A 21,357-nucleotide genomic window follows, 5' to 3' on the forward strand; every position below is an offset into this window, starting at 1 on the left:
TCCTCTCCCTGGGGCTGCGAGCCTGGGGGCAGGCCCTTGACCTGTCCAGCCTCACCTTCCTCCTGGTGCTTGCGGAGGGAACGGCAGTTCTGGGTATGGAGGGAGGCCATGGGCAGGTGCCAGGAGCCTACAGGTGGTGCCCCAGGGAGCCTGCGCCTCCACTTCTCCCCTTCCTTTGCCCAACCCATCAGGTGGGTGATTAATAGGGAACTGATTTGAGGACTTCTGTTTTTGGTGAGGATCACAGAAGAACTCAAAACGAGAAACTACAGCCTGGGGTCAGGGAGACCAAGCCCGTGGGGGAAGTGCCGCTGTTGCCTGCTGACCACTGCCCGCCGCCGGAGCCGGGAAAGAGCTCCAGGAGCCCCACCGCGTGCCGGTCCAGGTCCAGGGTGTGCCTGCTGCCTTGGTTTCCCCAGACCCGCCGGTCAGGGGCGGTGGTCCATTCTCTTCTTTGCACATCATTACACATTCGCTGCCATGAGCCCCTGCTGGACCCCAAAGCATCCCTCACTGCTCGGTCACGGCCCACGTGAGAAAGTAACACGCCAGAAGGACCCGCTCCGCGGGGGCGCAGAATGCACCAGGTCCCCCAGGGACCCCACGTTATGGTCCCCTCCCTCAGTACCATAGAGCCTCTCCTCTGTGCGACCCTCGCAAGTCCCCTGCGCCCTGGGAGGGGTCACGGCGTGTGGGTGGGGACACTGCCCGGAGCAGCTGCGCGGTCGGAGCAGGTTCTCGAGGCACCTGGGCGCAAACACCTCTGGGGCCACACCCGCGGCCCGCAGGGTGAACTAAGGGCGGGGCTGCGGGGCTCCCGCGACCCCGCCCCTTCCTCCTCCCGACCCCGCCCCTTCCTCCGCGCGGACCCCCCCCTTGCTCTGACAATGCCGCGCGCGCCCAGGTGCCGGGCGGTGCGCTCCCTGCTGCGGGACCGCTACCGGCAGGGCCTGCCGCTGGCCACCCTCGTGCGGTGCGGCGCGGGGACCCGGTGGCCTTCCGCGCGCTCGTGGCCCAGTGCCTGGTGTGCGTGCCCTGGGATGCGCAGCCGCCCCCTGCCGCCCCGTCCTTCCGCCAGGTGGGCGGCCTCCGGGGACTCCGGTCGGGCCCGCCGCGGTGGTGGTGGAGGGGGATGGGGAAGGACGTACCTACGTCCCCAGCGACTCAGGAGCCCTCCCCCGCAGGTGTCCTGCCTGAAGGAGCTGGTGGCCAGGGTCGTGCAGAGGCTCTGTGAGCGCGGCGCGAGGAACGTGCTGGCCTTCGGCTTCGCGCTGCTGGACGGGGCCCGCGGCGGGCCTCCCGTGGCCTTTACGACCAGCGTGCGCAGCTACCTGCCCAACACGGTGACGGACACGCTGCGCGGCAGCGGCGCGTGGGGGCTGCTGCTGCGCCGCGTGGGCGATGACGTGCTCACCCACCTGCTGGCGCGCTGCGCACTCTACCTGCTGGTGCCCCCCAGCTGCGCCTACCAGGTGTGCGGGCCGCCACTCTATGACCTCTGCACCGCCGCCGCGGCGCGGCCCACGCGACGCGCGGGCGGAACCCGGACTGGCCTCGGACTCACGCGCCAGGCCGGGAATGGCGGCGACGGGGAGGCGGGGGGGCCCCGGGAGCTGCCGGCCAAAGGCTCGAGGCGGCGTCGGGGCGGCGCGGGGGGCCGTCCGCCTCCAGCCAAGAAGCCCAGGCATGGCCTGGAGCCCGAGCCGGGTACCAAAGGGCAGGCGCCCGGGCCCCACCCGGGCAGGGCGCTTGGGCGGAGCGACAGCGACCCCCGCGTGATGACATCTTCCAGAGCCGCTGCGGAAGCCAAGCCTCAGGAGGGCAACGTTCCCAGGACCCGTCGCCCCTTCCCGCTGGTGGGCGGCGAGAGGGGTGTTCGCTCCCCATCCTGGCGGCCGTCACATCCCCAGGGCGAGCCCGGCCCCCGAGCGTGGGCTGAGACCAAGCAGTTTCTCTACTGCTCGGGTAGCAAAGAACGGCTGCGCCGCTCCTTCCTGCTCTGCTCCCTGCCTCCCAGCCTGGCGGGGGCCCAGAGACTCGTGGAGACCATCTTTCTGGGCTCTAAGCCCCGGCCACCAGGGGTTCCCTGCAGGATGCGCCGCCTGCCCGCGCGCTACTGGCGGATGAGGCCCCTGTTTCGGGAGCTGCTTGAGAACCACGTGCGGTGCCCCTACGGCGCACTTCTCAGGGCGCACTGCCCACTGCCGGCCTCCACCACCCCGGCGGGGCCAGGCGATCAGGAGAGCCCTGGAGTGGGCGCACGCTCCGGGCAGAGGCCGGCCGCCACCCCCGAGGGGGAAGCGGGCCCACGCCGCCTGGCCCAGCTGCTGCGCCAGCACAGCAGCCCCTGGCAGGTGTACGGCCTCCTGCGGGCCTGCCTTCGCCGGCTGGTGCCCGCGGGCCTCTGGGGCTCCCGGCACAACGAGCGCCGCTTCCTGAGGAACGTGAAGAAACTCCTCTCTCTGGGGAAGCACGGCAAGCTCTCGCCGCAGGAGCTCACCTGGAAGATGAAGGTGCAGGACTGCGCCTGGCTGCGTGGGAGCCCAGGTGAGGAAGCCGGCCTGGGGACCTCGAGTGCGGCAGGGCCTCCTCCGCACCTCGCTCGGGGGGCAGGGGGCTTCTTGGTGGCTGTCGGGTGGCTCCCTCTGAGTTCTCTGTCTCTGTCCCCCTCTCCCATCCACTTTGCATAAATCTCCGGATGTTCCTGGGCTCAGGCCGGTTCTGGGCGCTGGGGAGGGGCGGTGAGCAGGCGGGACACGTGGTCTAGGGCTGCGCCAACAGACGGAGGTCAACAGGAGGTCCTGTGGGCGTGTCTGTGGGTCATTCATAACCCTTTTTGACCTCAGGGTTTATCGCCCTGGCATGGTGCCCCGCTGATAGAAATGGGGGCTGGACCCAGAACCCCGTTTATGGGGTTGGGAGGTGCGGCTCCTGGGTTCCCCGCGGGGTCTGGTCAGCCCACATGTGGATCCGGACGTGAGTCCTAATTGCGCCTCCGCTAGGCCGGGGCCAGGCAGGTGGGAGGAAAAGACCGTGTCCTTGAACAAGGCCCCAGCGTCACCAGGGGTCACAGGGGAGCATCAGGACGCCGTCCGCTGTCTCAGGGCAGTGGGCAGCCGCTGTGGGCGCTGGCAGGATTTTTTCTGTGGAGCTGAGCCTGCCGTCTCCCTCCCACTGTGGTGTTCTGGGTTTGACGCTGGGCTTCCTCCGGCCCAGCCACTGTCAGCCCCGCCTGGGTCGGCACCCTCCTTGGCAGGGCGGAGCCAGGGGTGAAAGGCCCAGCACCCTCCCTGCTCTCCCTGTGTCTGACTACCCCACGCTCCTGAGATGATCACGACTTCTAGAAGGAAGTCGTCTGTGAGAGCCAGGTTTGCCCCCCGCCTCCCCCGTGCGTGTGACAGTCCCCAGAGATCGCGACTGTGGTGGCCTCAGGTGCAGCCGGGACACGCCCTTTCTGGCTCCCCAAGAGACCCCGGGGCAGGTGACGCGGACAGTCAGCGACTTGGTTTAAAAAAATTTTTTTTTAATTGTGGGAACGTAACATGAGACCTACCCTCTTAAACAACGCTGAAGTGGACAGCACGGTACTGCGCACTGTACGCTCGGTGTCCTACAGCAGATCTCCAGAAACTTTGCATCTTGCGTGACTTTTACACCCCCCTGACCAGCAGCTCCCCACACGTGGGACACCGTGGATGAGTCTCCAGGAGGCGGGCTCAGGAGACCAGGCCCTCACCTGACGCCTCTGTGCTTGTGGGGCCCCAGCCTGCTTTGTGGAAGGAGGCTCTGAGTTCTGTGCTCTGGCCCCGATTTCAGATGGGGTCCCCATGCCCCTCGAGCTGCAGGCACCGAGGAGGTGGTGTTTTCCCAGGCGACTGGGCCCCGGCCCCTGGACCTCCCTGGACCTTGCTCACCTGAGCTGTGCCCCTGGCCATTTGCTCCTTTCCATGACCTCGGCCACGCCTTCTGCCCGCTGGCTGAGTAAACGCTGCTCTGAGCTGCGGCTCTCCGAGGTCACCTCTTGCACCCTCTCCTGCCGGAATGCTGCCCCTTCCTCCGTGCCGGCCAGACACTCTGTCCACAGCGCCAGCCTCCTCTGCCTCTGTTGAGGCCATTGCCCTGCCTGCCATGCTGCCCACTGATACCTGTCAGCTCCCTGATCCCCAGTCCCAGAGGCCAGACAACTGGGCTGTCCACATCTGGGGCCACGTGTCACTAGAGACGTCACCAGAAGGATTCCTGCTCGCTGCCTTAGCCTCTGGTTGGCCCGTCCTGTCCGCCTACATCCGACCACGGTTGCTCTTCCTGAGCTGTGGGTGGGAGCGTTCCCCCCTCCCGCCCCTGAGCCCCATGGACCTGAGGCGTGGCTCTGATGTCTCAGCGGGGTGTCGGCCTCTCTTAATTTCCCCACCTCTCTCCTCCTCAGTCACCTGCCGCCCCTCCGACTCCCTCCCCGGCTGTGCGTTTCCCCAGCCCCGCAGTAGCTGCCCCGTGTTTATATCAGCCGCTTTTCGGTGTTTTCTGTTTCTACCGTGATTGCTCCATTGATCTTGGAGTTATTTGGGCGATTATTTTTTTATTTTCCGAACGTGTGGCAGTTTTAAATTGCCTTTTACTGTTGATTTCTGACTCAGCCATGTGCGGGTCCGTAGGACCGCGGTGGCCTGGAGCCCGCGGAGACTGGCTTGGTCTCGTGTGTGGCGTTAGCACTAATGGTTCCTGTGTGTTTACAGGCCGGGGTTGGTGCTGTGGTCACCACGTCAGGTGCCCTGCAGAACGTGTGTCCTTCCAGATGCCGCGACGCTGAGGGTACACGGCCCAAGGGGGTGGGTGTGTCCTTTCCTGCTTGCCCCGACGTCTGCACGATGCGTTGTGTGTTAATAGCTGCCGCCACGTTTTAGACTTAATCTTCCTCGTGAATGTTTAGTGGCTCTTTTTACCATAAAGTGTGTTTACCTGCCTTCCGGTTGGTTAGTATTTCCTGTTTGTGTCGTTTTTCATTATTTCCTTTTTATCTTCAACCTGTTTGTATCCTGTGAGGACACATGGTTTAAGTGTCTTAACAACAGCACTGAGCTGACTTTTTTTTTTTTTTTTTTTTTTTTTTTTTTTTGCGGTACGCGGGCCTCTCACTGCTGTGGCCTCTCCCGTTGCGGAGCACAGGCTCCGGACGCGCAGCCTCAGCGGCCGTGGCTCACGGGCCCAGCCTCTCTGCAGCATGTGGGATCTTCCCGGACCGGGGCACGAACCCGCGTCCCCTGCATCGGCAGGCGGACCCTCAACCACTGCGCCACCAGGGAAACCCTGAGCTGACGTTTTATGTTTATTTTCAATCCATTCCGACAGTCTTTACCACTTACCTGGAGTAATTTTTTTTCATTTTCTGGGATGATAGGCGAGTGTGGATACAGTTTTTCACCTTTGCAATTTGTCCCCCTCTTCCGTGTTGTTATTCCTCGTTTCCTGATGTGCATTTTCTCACGTGGGCATGCGCGCGTTGGTTTTGCTTCCAGCGTTAGCTCTGTGTTCTCCACTTACCCTCTCTGGGTGGTTGATTACCTTGGGAACCGTGTAAGGGCCTTGCGTGTTGGAACCGGATCACACTTGAGCTGTTCCCTCCACTAACCCAGTTGTGTCCCCAGTTAGATGCTGCCGGTACTGTTTCTATGGTCGATGTTTCCATAGCTTCATCCCCCCTTCTCTTCTCTTTTGCTCACCGTTCATCGTCCTGCCCCGGACCTGCCTCTGGGGCCCTTCTCTTCTCCGCTGTGTTCCTTTCATGCCGGTTACGCGTGGTAAAGCCCTGGCTCTGTCTGCAGTGAGGCCCCCCCTGGCAGCCTGGTGACAGCTCTCGAGATGCACCTCTGCTGGAGATGTTTCTGAGCGCACAGAATAAAATGCACAGGACCGCAGGGGAGCGCGCTCACCTTGGCCCGTGGCTGGGTCCGGAGCCCCGCGGCATCGGGCATCCGCGTGTGGCTGCGTCTGCTTGCCCGCGGGGTTCAGCCTGGAGAACCCCAGGCGTTTCTGGCTCTTGCCACCCGGGGGCGATGCACACCAGCCTCAGCCGCACGTCCCCCGTGTGGAGAGCAGTCTCTGCTTCCTCCAGCCTGTGTGTAAAGGGGACAGATGCTGAGGTTCCACGTCATCGCTGCCCAGTAGATACATAACGTGAGCTACATACAACGTTTCAGATTTTCCGTAGCCCCGATAAGAAAGTAAAAGAGGAAAGGTGAAACTAACTTAAAGACATTTTTCATCAAAGCCCAGTGATCCAGTATCATCACTTTAGCACGTGACGGGTGAAGCGTCGTTGCTGAGATACCCGCGTTGTCCTCTGCCCGAGGCTCCGAGTCACGGCACACGGGCCGCATGTGCAGCCGTCCAGGCCCGAGGGGCCGCTCAGGCAGCATGTGGGGCGAGCACCGGCCTCTCTCCTCCCAGGGGCTCGCTGCATCCCGGCCGCCGAGCACCGTCTGCGCGAGGCCGTCCTGGCCAGGTTCCTGTGCTGGCTGATGGGCGCGTACGTGGTCGAGCTGCTCAGGGCGTTCTTCTATGTCACGGAGACTACGTTCCAGAAGAACCGGCTCTTCTTTTTCCGGAAGCGCGTCTGGAGCCAGCTGCAGAGCGTCGGCATCAGGTACGGCCATCGGGAACCATGGCCTCTCCCTGCGCAGGGCTCCTCGCCCAGCTCCTCCAGGGACCCCGCCCTCGTCACGGACTCCTGCAAGCCCCTTCCTACCTGAAAGCCAGGGGCTTGGGCTGGATGGTCTGTGGGGTCTAGGAGTCTGTCTGGACTGAAACAGTACGGGCGGGCCGCTTACTTCCCCCTGGCACGTGGGCCCGGTGCTGTTTAATCCGCACAGAACAGATAGGATGACACGGGTGACAGACCCGCCTATTTGACGCCGTGCAGTGGGGCGCATCTGGGGCAGAGGCGTTGCCGTGAATCAGGCCTCCCGGGGGCTGAATGGCCGTGGGGTGGCCATGAGATTTGTCTCAGTTGCTCACTGACTGTCTTATGTCCATTTTGAAAGACTGGACAGGTGTCAGCTGGATTGGGATCCAGCCAGGATGGATGGGGTGACAGCCCGAAAGACACGGGCTGGGCCTGGCCGAGGCACCCAGTGTCAGACGGCTCAGCATTTGCGCCAGAGCCATGCCCTGCGTTAGGACGTCTGTGGAGGGAGCCGGGCCGGAGTCCCTGAGCGCACGTGCTGGGGCCCGTGTCCTCCTGTGTCTGGTGGGGGGAGGCTCTGGATGCCTTTATCGTGGTCTTGAGTGAAGGCACCCCATTTAAGTATTTCATGCCATGTGACCCAAAGCGGCCGTTTAGGCTCTCCTTGTGGTGCCCATGGGGCCCGACCCCTGCCTGGTGGGTGTTTGAATCCCATGATGGGCTGTGCTTGGAACCACGCTTCACCCCTGGGGCCACCAGCCCAGGGAGCATCCTCACCCCAGCGGCCAGGAGGCATGGGCCACCCAGGCCCTCCCTGTGGGTGGTTTTGGGGTAAAGGCTGAAGGTCACAGGTAACAAGGAGCTAGCAGGCCCATGGGGAGACACTTCTGTTCCTCAGGGGGCCACGCCGAGCACTCCCTGCCCATTCTGTGTAGCGGAGGGCGAGCTCTCTGGCCCACGGGTCCCGGCCTGCACCAGCTGGGACTCTGTACACCTGCAACCTGGTGTCCTGGCCCTGCCGAGGAGGGGCCTCCAGCTGACGCCTGGCCACCCCACAAGGCTGGGGTGCTGGGCATGGGTTCTGCCGACTTCATGGGCGCTGGTGGCTGCCATGCTTGCCCGCCCCGGCTTCCCACGGGCACCTCTGTTTCAGACAACACTTAGAGCGCGTGCAGCTCCGCGAGCTATCCGAGGCAGATGTCAGGCGACTCCAGGAGGACAGGCCGGCTCTGCCGACGTCCAAGCTCCGCTTCGTCCCCAAGCCCAGCGGGCTGCGGCCCATCGTGAACATGGGCGACGTCGTGGGAGCCGGGAAGTCGCACAGAGACAGGAAGGTCACCGCTTGTGCCACTTTTAGGCAAAGTGCATTTGAACCCCAGGCCCGGCGGGTGTAGTCAGAGTCTCGGGGGGCGGCAGCCCCAGTGAGGCCGTGGAATGGTGGGGTGCCGTGGATGGGGGTTCCCGGGCCCAGAGAAGGAGCTCCCGGGAAGGCCAGTCCTATGAGGTGCTGGATGGGCTCTGGGAACCCTCTGTGCCCCTGGCCCCTGGAATCCTCCGGGGGTGGGCACGGTGTGCTCTCCGGGGCAGAGGGACCACGCGATAGCTGTCACCAGCCTGCCAGGGTCCCGAGGACCCCCGTAGGACCTCACCCCCATGGTTAGCCCCCGTGACTGCTCTCCCCGCCACAGCACCTCTGCCTCACCAGCAGCTCTGACCCCTTCCATGCGCCTCCCTGTAGGATTTAGGGGGTGATTTGGGGGTGAAGCTGTCACTGCTGATGGGGTTTGGTCCATGAGCGAAGACAAAGTGCTCGCCCAGTGGGGCTGGGGCCCCCCAGGAGGCAGCACGCCTCTTTGCTGGGTGGGGGGACCGGCTAAATAGAGGGGACCGAGGGTGTAGCTACTTGCATTTTTCCACACGTGGTGTCCGGGATCCCAGGATGGGTCCCTGAGGAGACCCTGGGGCCTGGGGTGGGTGTGGGGGGCGGCAGCCACCTGGCCCTTCTGCGGTCCGAGGGAGGCGGGGTAGGCGGGGGTGGCAGCGGCGGCGGCACAGAGCGGGGGCCTGCCTCTCGTCCCTGGGGGCTGTCTGACCCCACATCCCCTTGGTCTGGGGCCCCTCTGGTGACACTGGCCGTCCTGGGCTGGGCCTACAGGTCCAGCATCTTACCTCCCAGGTCAAGACCCTGTTCGCTGTGCTAAACTACGAGCGGCTAAGGCGCCCCGGCCTGCTGGGGGCCTCCGTGCTGGGCATGGACGACATTTACAGGGCCTGGCAGGCCTTCGTGCTGCCGCTGCGGGCCCGGGGCCCGGTGCCCCCGCTCTACTTTGTCAAGGTGGGCGCCTGATTCCCACCCCCACCGAGGGAACCGGCCCTGCAGGTGACCCCTCGCCTCAGGCCCCCGCCGGTGTGGGGAGTGCCCAGCCTTTTGCAGTCCCGTGTTTGCTGGAACGAGTCACCCCTTGGTGGAGCCGCGTCCACGTCCCACAGATTCTCCTGTGAGCGGGAGGGCAGGGGACCCCATCTCCATTTGGGGGTGTCTGGCTCCCAGGGCAGAGGCTTTGTGCCTTCCCCTCTGGAGTGGACTCCATGACTGCACCCCAACTCCACGGGAGCTCCTGCCCTCGGGATCCCCTTCAGGGAAGGAAACACCTGCTCAGACCCCAGCGCCGGGTGCCCTGGTACCCTTGGTCATCTGCCAGGGCCCTCCTGGTCACGAGCTTGCAGCTCAGAGAGAGGGGTGAAGACCCGCCCTGAGGGTGCTTAGAGTCCGGGGGAAGTGGGTGTCTCAGCGAGAGCACCGTGGGGGACGGGGACGGGACAGTGTGAGGCGGGGTCCAGGGTCTCCCCAGTCCCCTGGTGTACGATTCACCCCAGGGTTTGCTGACCGCAGGTCAGAACCAGCAGGACCGGGAACTCGGGGCCCAGATGAGCGCGTCCTCAGGCACTTCGGTTCCCATGTAGGTGGATGTGGCGGGGGCGTACGACGCGCTCCCCCAGGACAGGCTGGCAGAGGTGATAGCCAACGTGATCCGGCCCCATGAGAACTCGTACTGCGTGCGCCAGTATGCCGTGGTCCAGAGGACTGCCCGCGGACACGTGCGGAAGTCCTTCAAGAGACACGTAAGCCCCACCTGGGGCGTGCTCGGTGCTGGGGAGCGCGCTCTGCGGGAGGCGTGCGTTGGGTGGTGGGGGGCGTGGGCTGCGGGAGGCACGACCTTCGGGAGACACGTGTGCTGTCGTGGTGGGGGGGTGGCGTGCGCGGCAGGCCCTCCTCCCCCCCACCCCCCGCGCTTGCGCACGCGCTGTCGTCATCTTCACTCTTGGTGTTCCTGTCGGGTCCTGTCCTCCCGCTGCCCTTCACAGCCGCGGGGACCCGACTGCCCACCGGGCTGAGCAGACAGGAGGGACCGTGGTGGCAGCAGAGCCACGCGTGTTTCCGTGGTGTCCCAGCGGCCACGCGGCAGGGCCGCGTGTGCCATGGGCGGGGAGGTGCCACAGGGCGCCTCGCCCGGGACTCCTGGGCCGCGCTGCTGTCCGTGTGGGCGCAGTCGGGCGAGGGTGGAAGGGCAGCCCCTCGCCGCAGCCACCTGGGGCCTCCGGCCCAGGCAGGGCTGGGAAGGGACAAGGGCATTCGGTTGACCCCGAGGCCATCAGGGTGGGGGGTTTCCTAGCGCTTGTCGGGAAGGCTTTTGGACCACCTCCCCACCCCACCCCGGCCGACACAGCGTGTGTACTGGAGGCGGGGGGGGGGGGGGTCCCCCAGAAGTTCTTGGAAAAGGCGCATGTGAAGACCCCAGCACAAGGCGCTGGTGAGCATGGTTTGCGAGTCCTGAGTGTGCGACGCAGGCATCTTGGGTTTGTGAACAGAGATGAAGTCTTCTCTGCTTCACGGCCCAGAACAGCAGCGCCCGCGGGACTCCCTCCCGCCCCTGGGGGCCCGCCTCTCCTACCCCGAGCACGGCGACATGCTCGCCTGTCTCTAACTCTGTAATGTGAAATCAGGGAAACTCTACCGTCCTGTCCGGTTTCCGCCGCGTCTGGGGTCCAGCCGCCCAGAGCAGCGTCTCCGTGTTCCGTCCGCAGACGGCGTGCGCGGTGAGGTTTCGCCTTCCGCTGGGTGGGCGTTTGCCGGTTCCTCTTTGGACGTGAGTGAGGCAGCTGCCAGCATCCCCATGATGTGCCGTTTGGGAAATGAAGTCCTCGTTGCCGTGGGCGGACTCCAGGCTTGTGTAGTTTTAGGAGATTTTGCCCAAGAGGTTCCAGCACGGCTGCAGGCGCTGCAGGGGGGCCCTGGCGGCGGCATTGGCGGTACCGAAGGACCAGGGCTGCAGCTTGCAGCCCGGCCGACCAGTGGGGCAGCACAGTCCTGTCTGTGGGGCTCGGTCTGGGGAGATCCGGTTCTGGGCACCTTGTGTACCGGCTACGTGGTTGTGTCCTCTCATGGGGTGCCCGTCCCATCTCCCTGGTGCTGCCAGGCTGTCTCCTTGGTCATCCATCTTAGGGGATCTTCCCACGTTCTGGGGACAAGTCCTTGGGCAGCTGTGGGCTCCCAGGTGCCTTCTCAGCCTGTCTCGCCTTTTCTTTTGCAAGTGGAGTCTCCACAAACAAGATGCTTTTGTTTTGATGGATCCAGTTTATCCACAGTTTGGGGCTGAAGCCCTGTTGCGCTTGAGCAGCCCACCTGCCCGGCTACCTGACCTTGACGCTCCTTTAGAATGTTTGTCGTTAGAGCTGCGGCGTTCGGTTCAGGGTCTGTTTTGAGTTAATTTTTGTGCTGCTGCTTTAACGTGTTCCGTCTCTGCTGGAATCTGGGCGTTTATCGACCTGTCTTCTGGTTCACTCGCCTGCTCTTTTCTGTCTCTGATTTTAAACCCATTTATGAAATTCTTAATTTTAGCCAGCCTATTTTTCAGTTTTAGAAATCCATGTGAATTTTCTCACAGATTCCAGGCCTCTGGTTATATCCTCCATCTTTGTTTTGTTAGCAGTGTTATCTTGAGTGATTTTAAAATTCCAGAAACTTGATACCAGCTCGCCTGCAGGCAGGTTTCTGTCGTGTCTGTTTCTGCTGATTTGTGGGTGGTTTTGGTCACACAGGCCTATTCTGTAGCTTTTGGAATTTTTTCCCCGTGTGCCAGACTCTGTAAATAGGGATTTTAACGTAAGGGTTTTGCGAGCTTTCCTCCAGAGTGGATGGTGTTTTCCTGGTGGAGCCGTGACCTTAGTTCGGCGGGGATCCATTCTAGACAGTGTGGTGCCCGGTCTCCCTCACTTGGCCCTTCCCCAGTGTGGTCCCCTCGGAGGGGCTGGGCTCCCTCAGCCCCACTTGGCATGGCTCCGGGGGTACCTGCTGCCAAGGGTGCTTTCTCTGCAGCCCCTCCCCCGGGAACTGCCCCTCAGTCCCAGCTGCTTTGTGGCTCTGAACTCCAACATCTTCAGCCTCAGAGCCCCCACTTTCTGCTCGGGCTCCACCTCCCACGGTGGATACAGGCCTTTGGGAGAAGTCGGGGTGAAGGTGGGATGCACCCCGAGGGCTGAGACCCCAGCCCACCTGCATCCCGCCTCCCCAGCATCCCCAGGCGGCCGTGCTCTGCATCTCATCCCTGGTCGTAGCGGCCATGGCGGGGGCACCACGGAAGCTGCAGGGCGGGGCCTCCCACGCTCTGTTCCCCGTTCTGAGTGTGCCCTTGCTATCGGGGCTTGGGGAGGGGGGCGTCCGCCCGCCTCACCCCGCCTTCCCGGCCAGCAGGTGTCCACCTTCACGGACCTCCAGCCTTACATGAGACAGTTCGTGGAGTGCCTGCAGGCAGCGGGCTCACTGAGGGACGCCGTGGTCATCGAGCAGGTCAGTGCGGGCGCTTGCTCACTGCTGGGTCCGGGGCAGCCGTGGACACCCTCTGTGGCTGGCAGAGACTTGCACCCGCCTTCGGCCACGTTTTCCCTCTTCTGGGCCTCACGCACCGTCTGCCGCCTGCCCGCGGCTCTTCTGAGATTTGCTGTACATCTTCGCTTGCGGTTTGGTCTCGAGGTCACACGAAAGCGAGTCCCCTTCCTCTAGGAGGACAAGAGAGGGTTTGCCCCGTAGACCCGCCTCGAGCTAGCCCACCGAGTGACCCTTTCCCTTGTGTGAGCAGAGTGTCCCAAAGCCAGGTTTGCCAGCAATGGGTCGGCCCTCGCGCTCCCCGTGCTTTGTGCACAATAGTCTCGGAGGGACCCTGCCACGATGTGAGGCCCCCAGACACCAGACGCCTTCCTTTGGGTCCGGGGCCCCCACTGCGAGCCGTCCGGCTGGCCCGCCGGCTGGCCCAGGGCGGCATCCACGCTGGTGAACGCCCGCCTGCCTTCGCAGAGCTGCTCCCTGAACGAGGCCGGCGGCAGCCTCTTCGAGCTCTTCCTACGCCTGGTCCACAACCACGTGGTCAGGATCGGGGGCAGGTGAGTCCGGACCCCACGGCTCCCCCTTACCGGCCCCAGACAGGCACTGCGGCCGTGCGGCCGGGTGACAGAGCAGGGCTCCCACGGCTCTGGGAAGTCCTGGCGTTCAGAAGCTGGCAGATAATTTTTTTAACGTGCGCGGAGCCAAACCGGCCCGGGCGAGTGCCTGAGCGGGACCCCGTGTGCGACCGAGGAGAGCAGTGGCCCCGGGGGCTTCGGGCTCACAGCCACGGCCGTTAGAGGTCAGCCTGGGCCGTGGGGCCTCCTCGGAGGTCGTTAATCGTGGGTCACGCTCAGGAAACTTTCTAGTTAAAGGGTGTATTTTCATTATTATTATATTCTCAGTAATTGCAGCACTTACTGAAAGATAATCACGATAAAGTATAAAAAAACACGTACACCCTGGGGAGGCACACGTGCCAACTGCCCAACAGGGCGAATTTGGACAAAGGGAGCACGTCTGCACGTGCCTGTAAGTGGCACCGGGTGGGGAGAGGTCTTTGTCCACCGGAAAGGCCACGCCTGTGGCCCCTGGCTCCTCCCCAGGGGCACCACCACCTGCTGTGGCCTTCGTGGAGAGGGGTCGTGCCACGTGTGACCGAGGCGTGGCAGGGCCTCGCGGGGGAGCGTGATAAAATCTTGATTCATGTTCCCCCAGGCGGGTGCGGCGTGGGCACGCGCGTGTCTATGTGTCTGTGCTCCACGTCTGTGCGTGTGTTTACGACATAAGCATGAGGCCCACCGTGGCTGGCCCACCTTCTAACCACGTCCTGCCCTCCAGGTCCTACGTCCAGTGCCAGGGGGTCCCCCAGGGCTCCATTCTGTCCACCCTGCTCTGCAGCTTCTGCTACGGAGACATGGAGAATGAGCTCTTCCCCGGAATCCAGCTGGACGGGTAGGGAACCCTCTGTGTTGGCGGATGTTGCCTTGCTTGGGGCCTGCTTGTATTTTTGGTCCCGGGTGTAGACGGGGCCTCACCCTTTCTTCTTGTAACGGCGCACAGGAGGCGGTCAGCGGGCCTCAAGTGGGGAGCAAACGTGGCCTTCTGCGTGGCCGGGGCTTCGGACCAGCGCCAAGCTCGTGTGCTTCCGGCCCAATTGCAGGGCCCCTGCTCGGCACCCACAGCTGGAGCCGAATCCCACAGAAACCAAAGTCTTTGGTTAGCTTCTTCGGAGAAGGCCACTTTATCCGTGTCCACGGGAACGCAGACCTTAAATTTTTCAGCCTTGGCTCCCATGGGAGGACGCTGCCTGTGGGCGAAAAGCAGTTCGTTCAGGGTCCCCCTCATCTCGGGGTCAATCCGTGTCCAGGGTTCTCCTGCGCTTCGTGGACGACTTCCTGCTGGTCACCCCTCACCTGCCACGAGCCAGAGCCTTCCTCAGGTAAGGGCCCCCACGCGTGTGTCTCTGCAGGCGCGTTTTGGCCCACGTACGACGGTGGGACCTGTGTGCGAACGCCCCTGCTCCCCACACGTCGCATCTCTGGGGAGTGTCACGCAGTGCGGCCCCGCGGCTGAGAGCCCAGAGTGCCGTCGCTTTCTCCTGTCGCTGGTGTGGCCGTCAGGACGCAGGTGCCACCACAGGAGCTCAGGCAGCAGGGCCGGGTCCGCAGAGGCTCCTTGGAGGTTCCGCACCCGTGATGCGCTGGTGGTGGACGGAGCAGAGGCTGTGCGCTGCGCACCACGGGTGACGGAAGAGGAAAGGCCTGCACGGCTCACCTGCGGCTTCCCCGCAGAGAACGTCCGCGAGAGCGGGGAATTCAGACGTGTCAAGAAGGAGGGGTTACCAGGCGTGGGGATCGCATGGGTTTGGTGCCCAAAGAAAACCCGGCACCTGGGACCCTTTGGGCTGCGGCCGCAGTGCCCCATCCGTCCCGGGAGTCTGGGGGCTTGTTCCAAAGTGTGGTTTTCCAAGGGAGGAGAAAGTTCAAAACTGAGCCCTCAAGGCGTCCCCGCCTGACACTTTGGTCACTTTGGTCGCTGGGCTGCCTTTGGAGAAACCCAGCTGGACAGCACCCACGTATCCCGTGTCTGCCTGCGGGGTGCCCCAGGCTTGAGGCCTGTAGAGCCCACCCGCTGTGACGCTCTGGGGCTCCCTGTGGCAGCCCCAGCACAGGACACTGCAAATGTAAACCCGTCAGTTAAATCCAGTGTTGCATGCGGGGCCGCGTGGGCACTGACCACAGTTGGAGAGCTCAGTGGACACACGTGTCCAGTGGCCACCGGAGGGGACAGCGCAGAGGTCGTCGCCTCCGTCATGGGAAGTTCTGGGAGCGGCGCGGCTCTGTGGTCCTTGGGCTGGGCAGGGAGGTATCTCTGAGTGTGTCCGTCAGGTCCCACCAGGGGGCGCAGCAGACAGGCACACGTCCAGGAGACTTGCTGCAAGGAGCTGGCTCGCTTGATGGTGGGGCTGGCTGGGCAGGTTTGAAACCCGGGTGGCAGGAAGGGCGGGTGCTGGGGCTGCAGTCTGGGCGACCCCCGCAGTTAGGGCACCCCCGTTTGGCTCTCAGGGCCCTTCCCCGATGGGTGAGCCCGCCCCACTCTGCAAAGTGGCCTCTTTTAAAGCCGGCTGGTTGCAGGTGTCAGCCCCACCTACAGACCCCCTGGTCTTACGCAGACTCGAGTGTGCACACCTGGGGGCCGCAGCCTCGCCAGGTGGACACATCGGCTGGCCGTCACAGAGAAGACCCATCCCTTGGACTCTGCCTGCCCTCCGAGCCCCGTGTCTCCCGGGTCCCAGCCGACCCGTCAGCTCAGTCGCCCACCTGTCTTGCCTGGAGGGCCATCCCGGCGTGCCCTCGTCCTTCAGGACTGGCCACTGGGTCTTCCATGCTCCCCTTCCCTGCTGCCTGCCTCTGCCCTTGCTGGCCTGTCCACCCTGGCCTCTAATCGTTGGCACTTGTTTGCCCAGAAGCCTGGAGGCCAGAGCAGGGCTGTGTCCGGCCTTCCTCGCGGGCCCATGGTCCCAGCCCTCCGGTCCCCGCCCGCCTCGCTGGGCTGTTAGGTGACGTTGACCTGTGCCTCCGAGACCCGCGGGTGGCGTCCCCTCTGCCCGGTGGCTGACGTGGCCGCCTTGCTGCAGGACCCTGGTCCACGGCGTCCCCGAGTATGGCTGCCTGGCGAACCTGCATAAGACGGTGGTGAACTTCCCTGTGGAGGACGGTGGCCTGGGCGGCGCGGCCCCCCTGCAGCTGCCGGCGCACTGCCTGTTCCCCTGGTGCGGCTTGTTGCTGGACACCCGCACCCTGGAGGTGCGCTGTGACCACTCCAGGTGAGCGCTGCCGCCGCACAGCTCCGTGCGTCCTCCCGTGTGGCAGGGCCCAAAGCCCCAGGAGGTCAGAGGCCAGCGGTGGGCACTAGGGGATGGACTCTTTGGGGGAGCCGTTTTCGGGGCGCTTTTTGGTTTTTTTATTTTTTTGGCTGCGTCGGGTCTTGGTTGCGGCACGCGGGATCTTTGTTGAGGCACGCGGGATCTTTCGTTGCGGTGTGCACGCTTCTCTAGTTGTGGCGTGCGAGTTTTTCTCTTTCTAGTTGTGGCGTACGGGCTCCAGGGCACGTGGGCTCTGTAGTTTGCGGCGTGCAGGCTCTCTCGTCGAGGCGCGCGAGCTCAGTAGTTGTGGCGCATGGGCTTAGTTGCCCCGCAGCATGTGGGATCTTAGTTCCCCAACCAGGGATCGAACCTGCGTCCCCTGCATTGGAAGGCGGATTCTTTACCGCTGGACCACCAGGGGAGTAGCTTCTGGGCGTTTTTGATAAAAGGAAATCGCGTGGCAGACTCGGGGGCACAGCGTGTTCCGCCGGGAAGTGTGTGGACCTGAACCGGAGCTTCCAGGACCTGCCAGACAGGGGTCCCCGTGGTCTCACTGGGTACCAGGATTCGTGGTCACCTCTGGCCCGTCGGGGAGCAGGGCTGCCGTGCGTGTGGCCTGCTCTGTACGCAGAGTCTTGGGTCCCTGCCTCGGTCGGCTCAGGCTGCCGCAAAAAACACCATGGGCATTTCCGTTCTCTCGGTCCTGGAGGCTGGAAGCTGAGGTCCAGGTGTCGCAGGCCCGTTTCTCCTGGGGCCTCTCCTGTGAGTGCGTGTGGACGCATCTGCTCCCCAAGGCCTCACACGGTCACCCTCTGTGTTCAGCCCCTCAATGTCTCTCCTTGGGGCACTAGTCCCGTGGGATTAGGGCCCCATCTTTATGATTCCATTTTGCCTTAATCACCGTCTTAAAGGCCTTATCCCCAGACAGTCTCGGGGGTCAGGGCTTCAACCTGTGAGTTTGGGGGATGCAGTTCGGCCCCTGAGAGCCCGTCCCCCCTCCTCCCCCACACTGAGCCTGAGAGCATGCAGCCCAACCTCAGGCTTTGCGCAGAGGGACTCGCAATGCACGTGGACGCAGGAACCTGTGCTCTTTCACGAATAAAAAACGCAGGTGTCAAGACGGTGGTGGATGGGCGTGCCCCGTCCTGCGCTGGTAACTCGGTTCTGCTGGAGCCCTCAGGGCTGCACTTGGTCCTCTTTCTGGGGTAATCCCGGGAAGACGCAGGTGCAGACGCTTTCCATGCGCGGTTCCACGCGTCCGTCTGCTGCTCCCGCCGCCCCCTCTCATGTCCGGGCACCGACCACACCGGTCAGTCATGAACTGTCCACCAGGTTGTCTGGCTCCCCGTGAAGCCGTGACCGTTTGGGGGACAGGTGCCCATTCCGGCCCAGCGCAGCTGATGGGCTGGACGTGTGTGGCAATCAGAGTGTGAAGTGGACACACGTGTTTCCACGAACCCCATGCTGTCTCGCAGTTACGCCGGGACCTCGATCAAAGCGAGTCTCACCTTCAACCAGGGCTTCAAGCCCGGGAGGAACATGCGTCGCAAACTCTTGGCGGTCTTGCGGTTGAAGTGCCATGGGCTCTTCCTGGACCTGCAGGTGTGCGGGTTGTCCATGGGCGGCTGGGGCTGCAGAGCGCAGAGGGTAGCTGGCATCACGTGAGGGTCTGTGCGCGCTTCGTAGATCCTGGGGGCTGTGTGTGTCTGTACTTGTGTGCGGGCACGTGCATGTGTGGAAGCGTTTCAGGCATCACATACGTGTGCACTCTCACGTGTACGTGTGTGTGAACATGTGTGCCTGCGAGTATGTACAGCTGTGTAGTGTGTGTGGGTATGCGTGTGCCTGTGCCTGTGTGTGCAGGTGTGCACTGTGTGGGTGAGTGTGCGTATGTGTCCAGGGCCCCCGGCCCTCACCCTGCCACGTGGCTGCCCCGCCGTCTTCACCCGGGCCCCTCCTCACAGGCTGTAGGGCCCAGGACCGCTGTGGCCTCAGCACTGGAGCCGCGGGGCCCAGGCTGTCATCCAGCCAGGCTGGGCTCTCCCCCTTGTCCTTCCCGCAGGCCTGACTCCACCGCAGCTGCTGAGGGGCCCCAGTGAGGACCTGGCGGGTTTCACGGGAGAGACTGATGGATTCTTACCAAGATGGTCCTTTTTCTCGTTCCGTTTGATGGGGCAATAAAGCAAAAGACAAACTCAAACACCAGAGGTATCGCCAACATTGCTTTTTCCTTATGACTCCAGGTGAACAGTCTTGAGACAGTTTTCACAAATGTTTACAAGATATTCCTGCTGCAGGCCTACAGGTGGGTCCACGGGTGGCCGCCCCACGAGGGAGGCGACGGCCCCGCCCTGGGGAGCGCACTGCCTCCGGGTCCGTGAGGCAGCGTGTGCGTCTCCGCGGAGCCCTCGTCAGCTCTGGAGGCGCTGCTCCCGGGCACTAGACGGTGCTGGGAGGCCCGAGCTGCCTGGGGCAGCCCGAGTCCCCGCGGCGGGAGGGGCTGGCGGGAGGAGGGTGGCCGCGGGGCGGGGGCGGGTAGGCGAGCAGAGGGCCAGTCAGTGCACAGGAGCGTGTGTGGTCCCGAACCCTCAGGCGCCCCCAGAAGGGATGGCGGGATGCAGCTCCCGATCAGTCCAGCCACTCTTCTGGAACGTTCCCTGCCCTTGGGTGGCTCTGCGGCCCCCCTCCGAGAACCAGGGCCGGGCAGGTGATCATGGAGTCCGCTGCTTGTCCATCTTGGGGAGGTGGACCCCGTCCTTCACTAACCGTGCCGGCTGGCCTCGGGGACCCAGAGCCAGGCTTGCCGCCCGTGGTCTCCAGGGAGCCCTGCCCCGGGCAGCCTGGGGAGGCTGGGCCCCTGACAGAGCTGACATCCCCAGGTTCCACGCGTGTGTGCTGCAGCTCCCGTTTAATCAGCCAGTCGGGAGGAACCCCTCGTTTTTCCTCCGGGTCATCTCTGACACCTCGTCCCGCTGCCACGCCCTCCTGAGAGCCAGGAACGCAGGTGTGCGCAGGCGACCAGGGCACGGCTGGTGGGCTGAGGGGTCGCCCAGGGCTCTGGGCATCGGGGTCACCCCCACGCGCTCCGTCCTGTGCCCATCCCGGGTCCCTCGTGCCCCATGGCCACTGCAGCACCTGCCTCTCCAGCAGCCACAGCAGAGACGGGGTGTCAGGGCACCTTTAACTTGCTAGCAGCTCGCTGCCCTCCACCGCGTGACTGGAGAGTGACGGGGCACTTGGGGGCCAGCTGGTGGCCCTCCTCCCCTGGGGCTCTGGGCGCTTGCGTCAGTCCAGGCCAGGGTCAGCAGGAGGCCCTGGGCCACCCCTGTCCACCTCAGCGAGGAGCCAGTGAGGGGCACCCATGCCAGCCGCGCGCCCACCCGCTTTGGGCTCACTGCCCCTTGGCCTGGCCTCCTCCGGGGCGCCCCCACCTGAATGCTCCCGCTGGAGCCCCTGTGTCTGCGCCTCCGGCCTCGTCCTGGGCGTTCCCGATCTGTCTGAGGTTCAGGCTGTGCGTGTCTCTGAGGTCCTGGGCGTAGCGGACTTTGCTCTTTGCCTCGTCTGTTTGTGGAGGTTTCTCGGAGAAGTTGAAGAAAACATCTCAGTTTTCAGAATTCCTTGGTGCTCGTGTCAGGTGGCCCCTGAAATGAAGTGGCCAGTCTCCCCACCCCCCGCCGCCCCCAAGACCTCACTCATGCCATCAGCCTGGAGGGACCCCCGGCAGGAGGGCACCATCTGGGGCCCCTGGTATCCCCGGGGAGGAACACTGCGGCAGGGCCATCGGGGCCTCAGCCTCTCCTCGTGTCCCCCAGGGATGTCACTGGGGGCCAAGGGCGCCTCCGGCCCATTTCCTTGCGAGGCCGCGCAGTGGCTCTGCCTGCACGCCTTTCTGCTCAAGCTGGCTCGTCACCGCGTCACCTACAGCTGTCTTCTGAGGGCGCTGCGGACAGGTAGGCGCGGGTGGAGTGCCAGGTGCCCCTTCGTGAGGTGCAGGCCCTGCCCTCCGGTGCTGGGGCCCCTCCGTGTCTGAGGGGTAGGTAGGCGGGTCTCGGAGCCACCAGGTGAGGGGTGCGCGTGCCCCGAGGGTTATAGGCCCCCTCCCTCGTCCAGGGGCCTGGCATGACCACCCGGGTCTCGCCACCTCTCCACGCCCCACCCCCCGGTCCTCGTCCTCCGTCTCCCTTGCAGCCCCCCACCTGCGTGTCCTTCTGCGCACCCCCGACCCAGGTCCCCCTCGGGCCTGTGCCGGACAGTCCCCGTGCCCCCGGCAGGGGTGGGGTGCTTGCCCCCTCCTGAGGTGCCCACCCCAAGCCCGCCTGTACACAGGCTGCTTGGCAGTGTAAGTGCCTGCTGGTCTCAGTGGTGCCCCGGGCCCTGGGGAAGGGCAGTCTCTGGTTTCTCCGGGCCGTGGGTGGGGCTTTGGTGGCTGACTTCAGTCACTGCCTTGCAGCCAGAGCCCGACTGTGCCGACGGCTCCCGAGGGCCACTCTGGCCGCCCTGGAGGCAGCAGCCGACCCGGCCCTGATCGCAGACTTTAAGACCATCTTGGACTGACGGCATCCCTGCTCACAGACTGGGCTGGGCTGGGCTCTGGAGCCCGGTGGGAGGGGGCAGCTCCACGGCAAGGCCTGGGCCCTCCCCCGAGACCCCGGGAGGGGTCAGCCCCCAAGTCCTCAGGGAAGCAGGGCCCGCGCGCCGTGGCCTTCCCGTGACAGGGTCCATTCTCCAGCTGCTGACCACCGGGAAGCGGCAGGTGGGAGAGCCGGGCATCGGGCGTCAGGCGTCTGGACGGGACTGGGGGGCCGTTTGTCACCCCCTTCGCCGCGCTGCAGGGGCTGCCCCGGTCTGGAGCGATGGCACATGTGTCCCCGAGGGCACGGGGCGGCACGTGGGGCTGAGTGGTGGGCGTAGGCTCCTTCCCGCTGACCTCCG

The 21,357-nt window shown here is 64.3% G+C and overlaps 1 protein-coding gene across 1 annotated transcript; it reads left to right on the forward strand.

Annotated features, from left to right (window-relative positions):
• Nucleotides 1-887: 887 nt before the first annotated feature.
• TERT (telomerase reverse transcriptase) lies at nt 888-20,979 on the forward strand. Its single transcript, XM_007471909.1, is given in 17 exon segments — nt 888-972; nt 975-1,078; nt 1,185-2,547; nt 6,445-6,640; nt 7,833-8,013; nt 8,835-9,014; nt 9,644-9,802; nt 12,432-12,527; nt 13,032-13,117; nt 13,899-14,012; nt 14,428-14,499; nt 16,198-16,386; nt 17,901-18,027; nt 18,669-18,730; nt 19,305-19,429; nt 20,238-20,375; nt 20,876-20,979. Coding segments are annotated over 17 exon segments (3,381 nt in total).
• The last annotated feature ends 378 nt before the right edge of the window (nt 20,980-21,357 follow it).

Source organism: Lipotes vexillifer, unplaced genomic scaffold, assembly GCF_000442215.2.
Source record: "Lipotes vexillifer unplaced genomic scaffold, Lipotes_vexillifer_v1.1 scaffold1063, whole genome shotgun sequence".
NCBI lineage: Eukaryota > Metazoa > Chordata > Mammalia > Artiodactyla > Lipotidae > Lipotes > Lipotes vexillifer.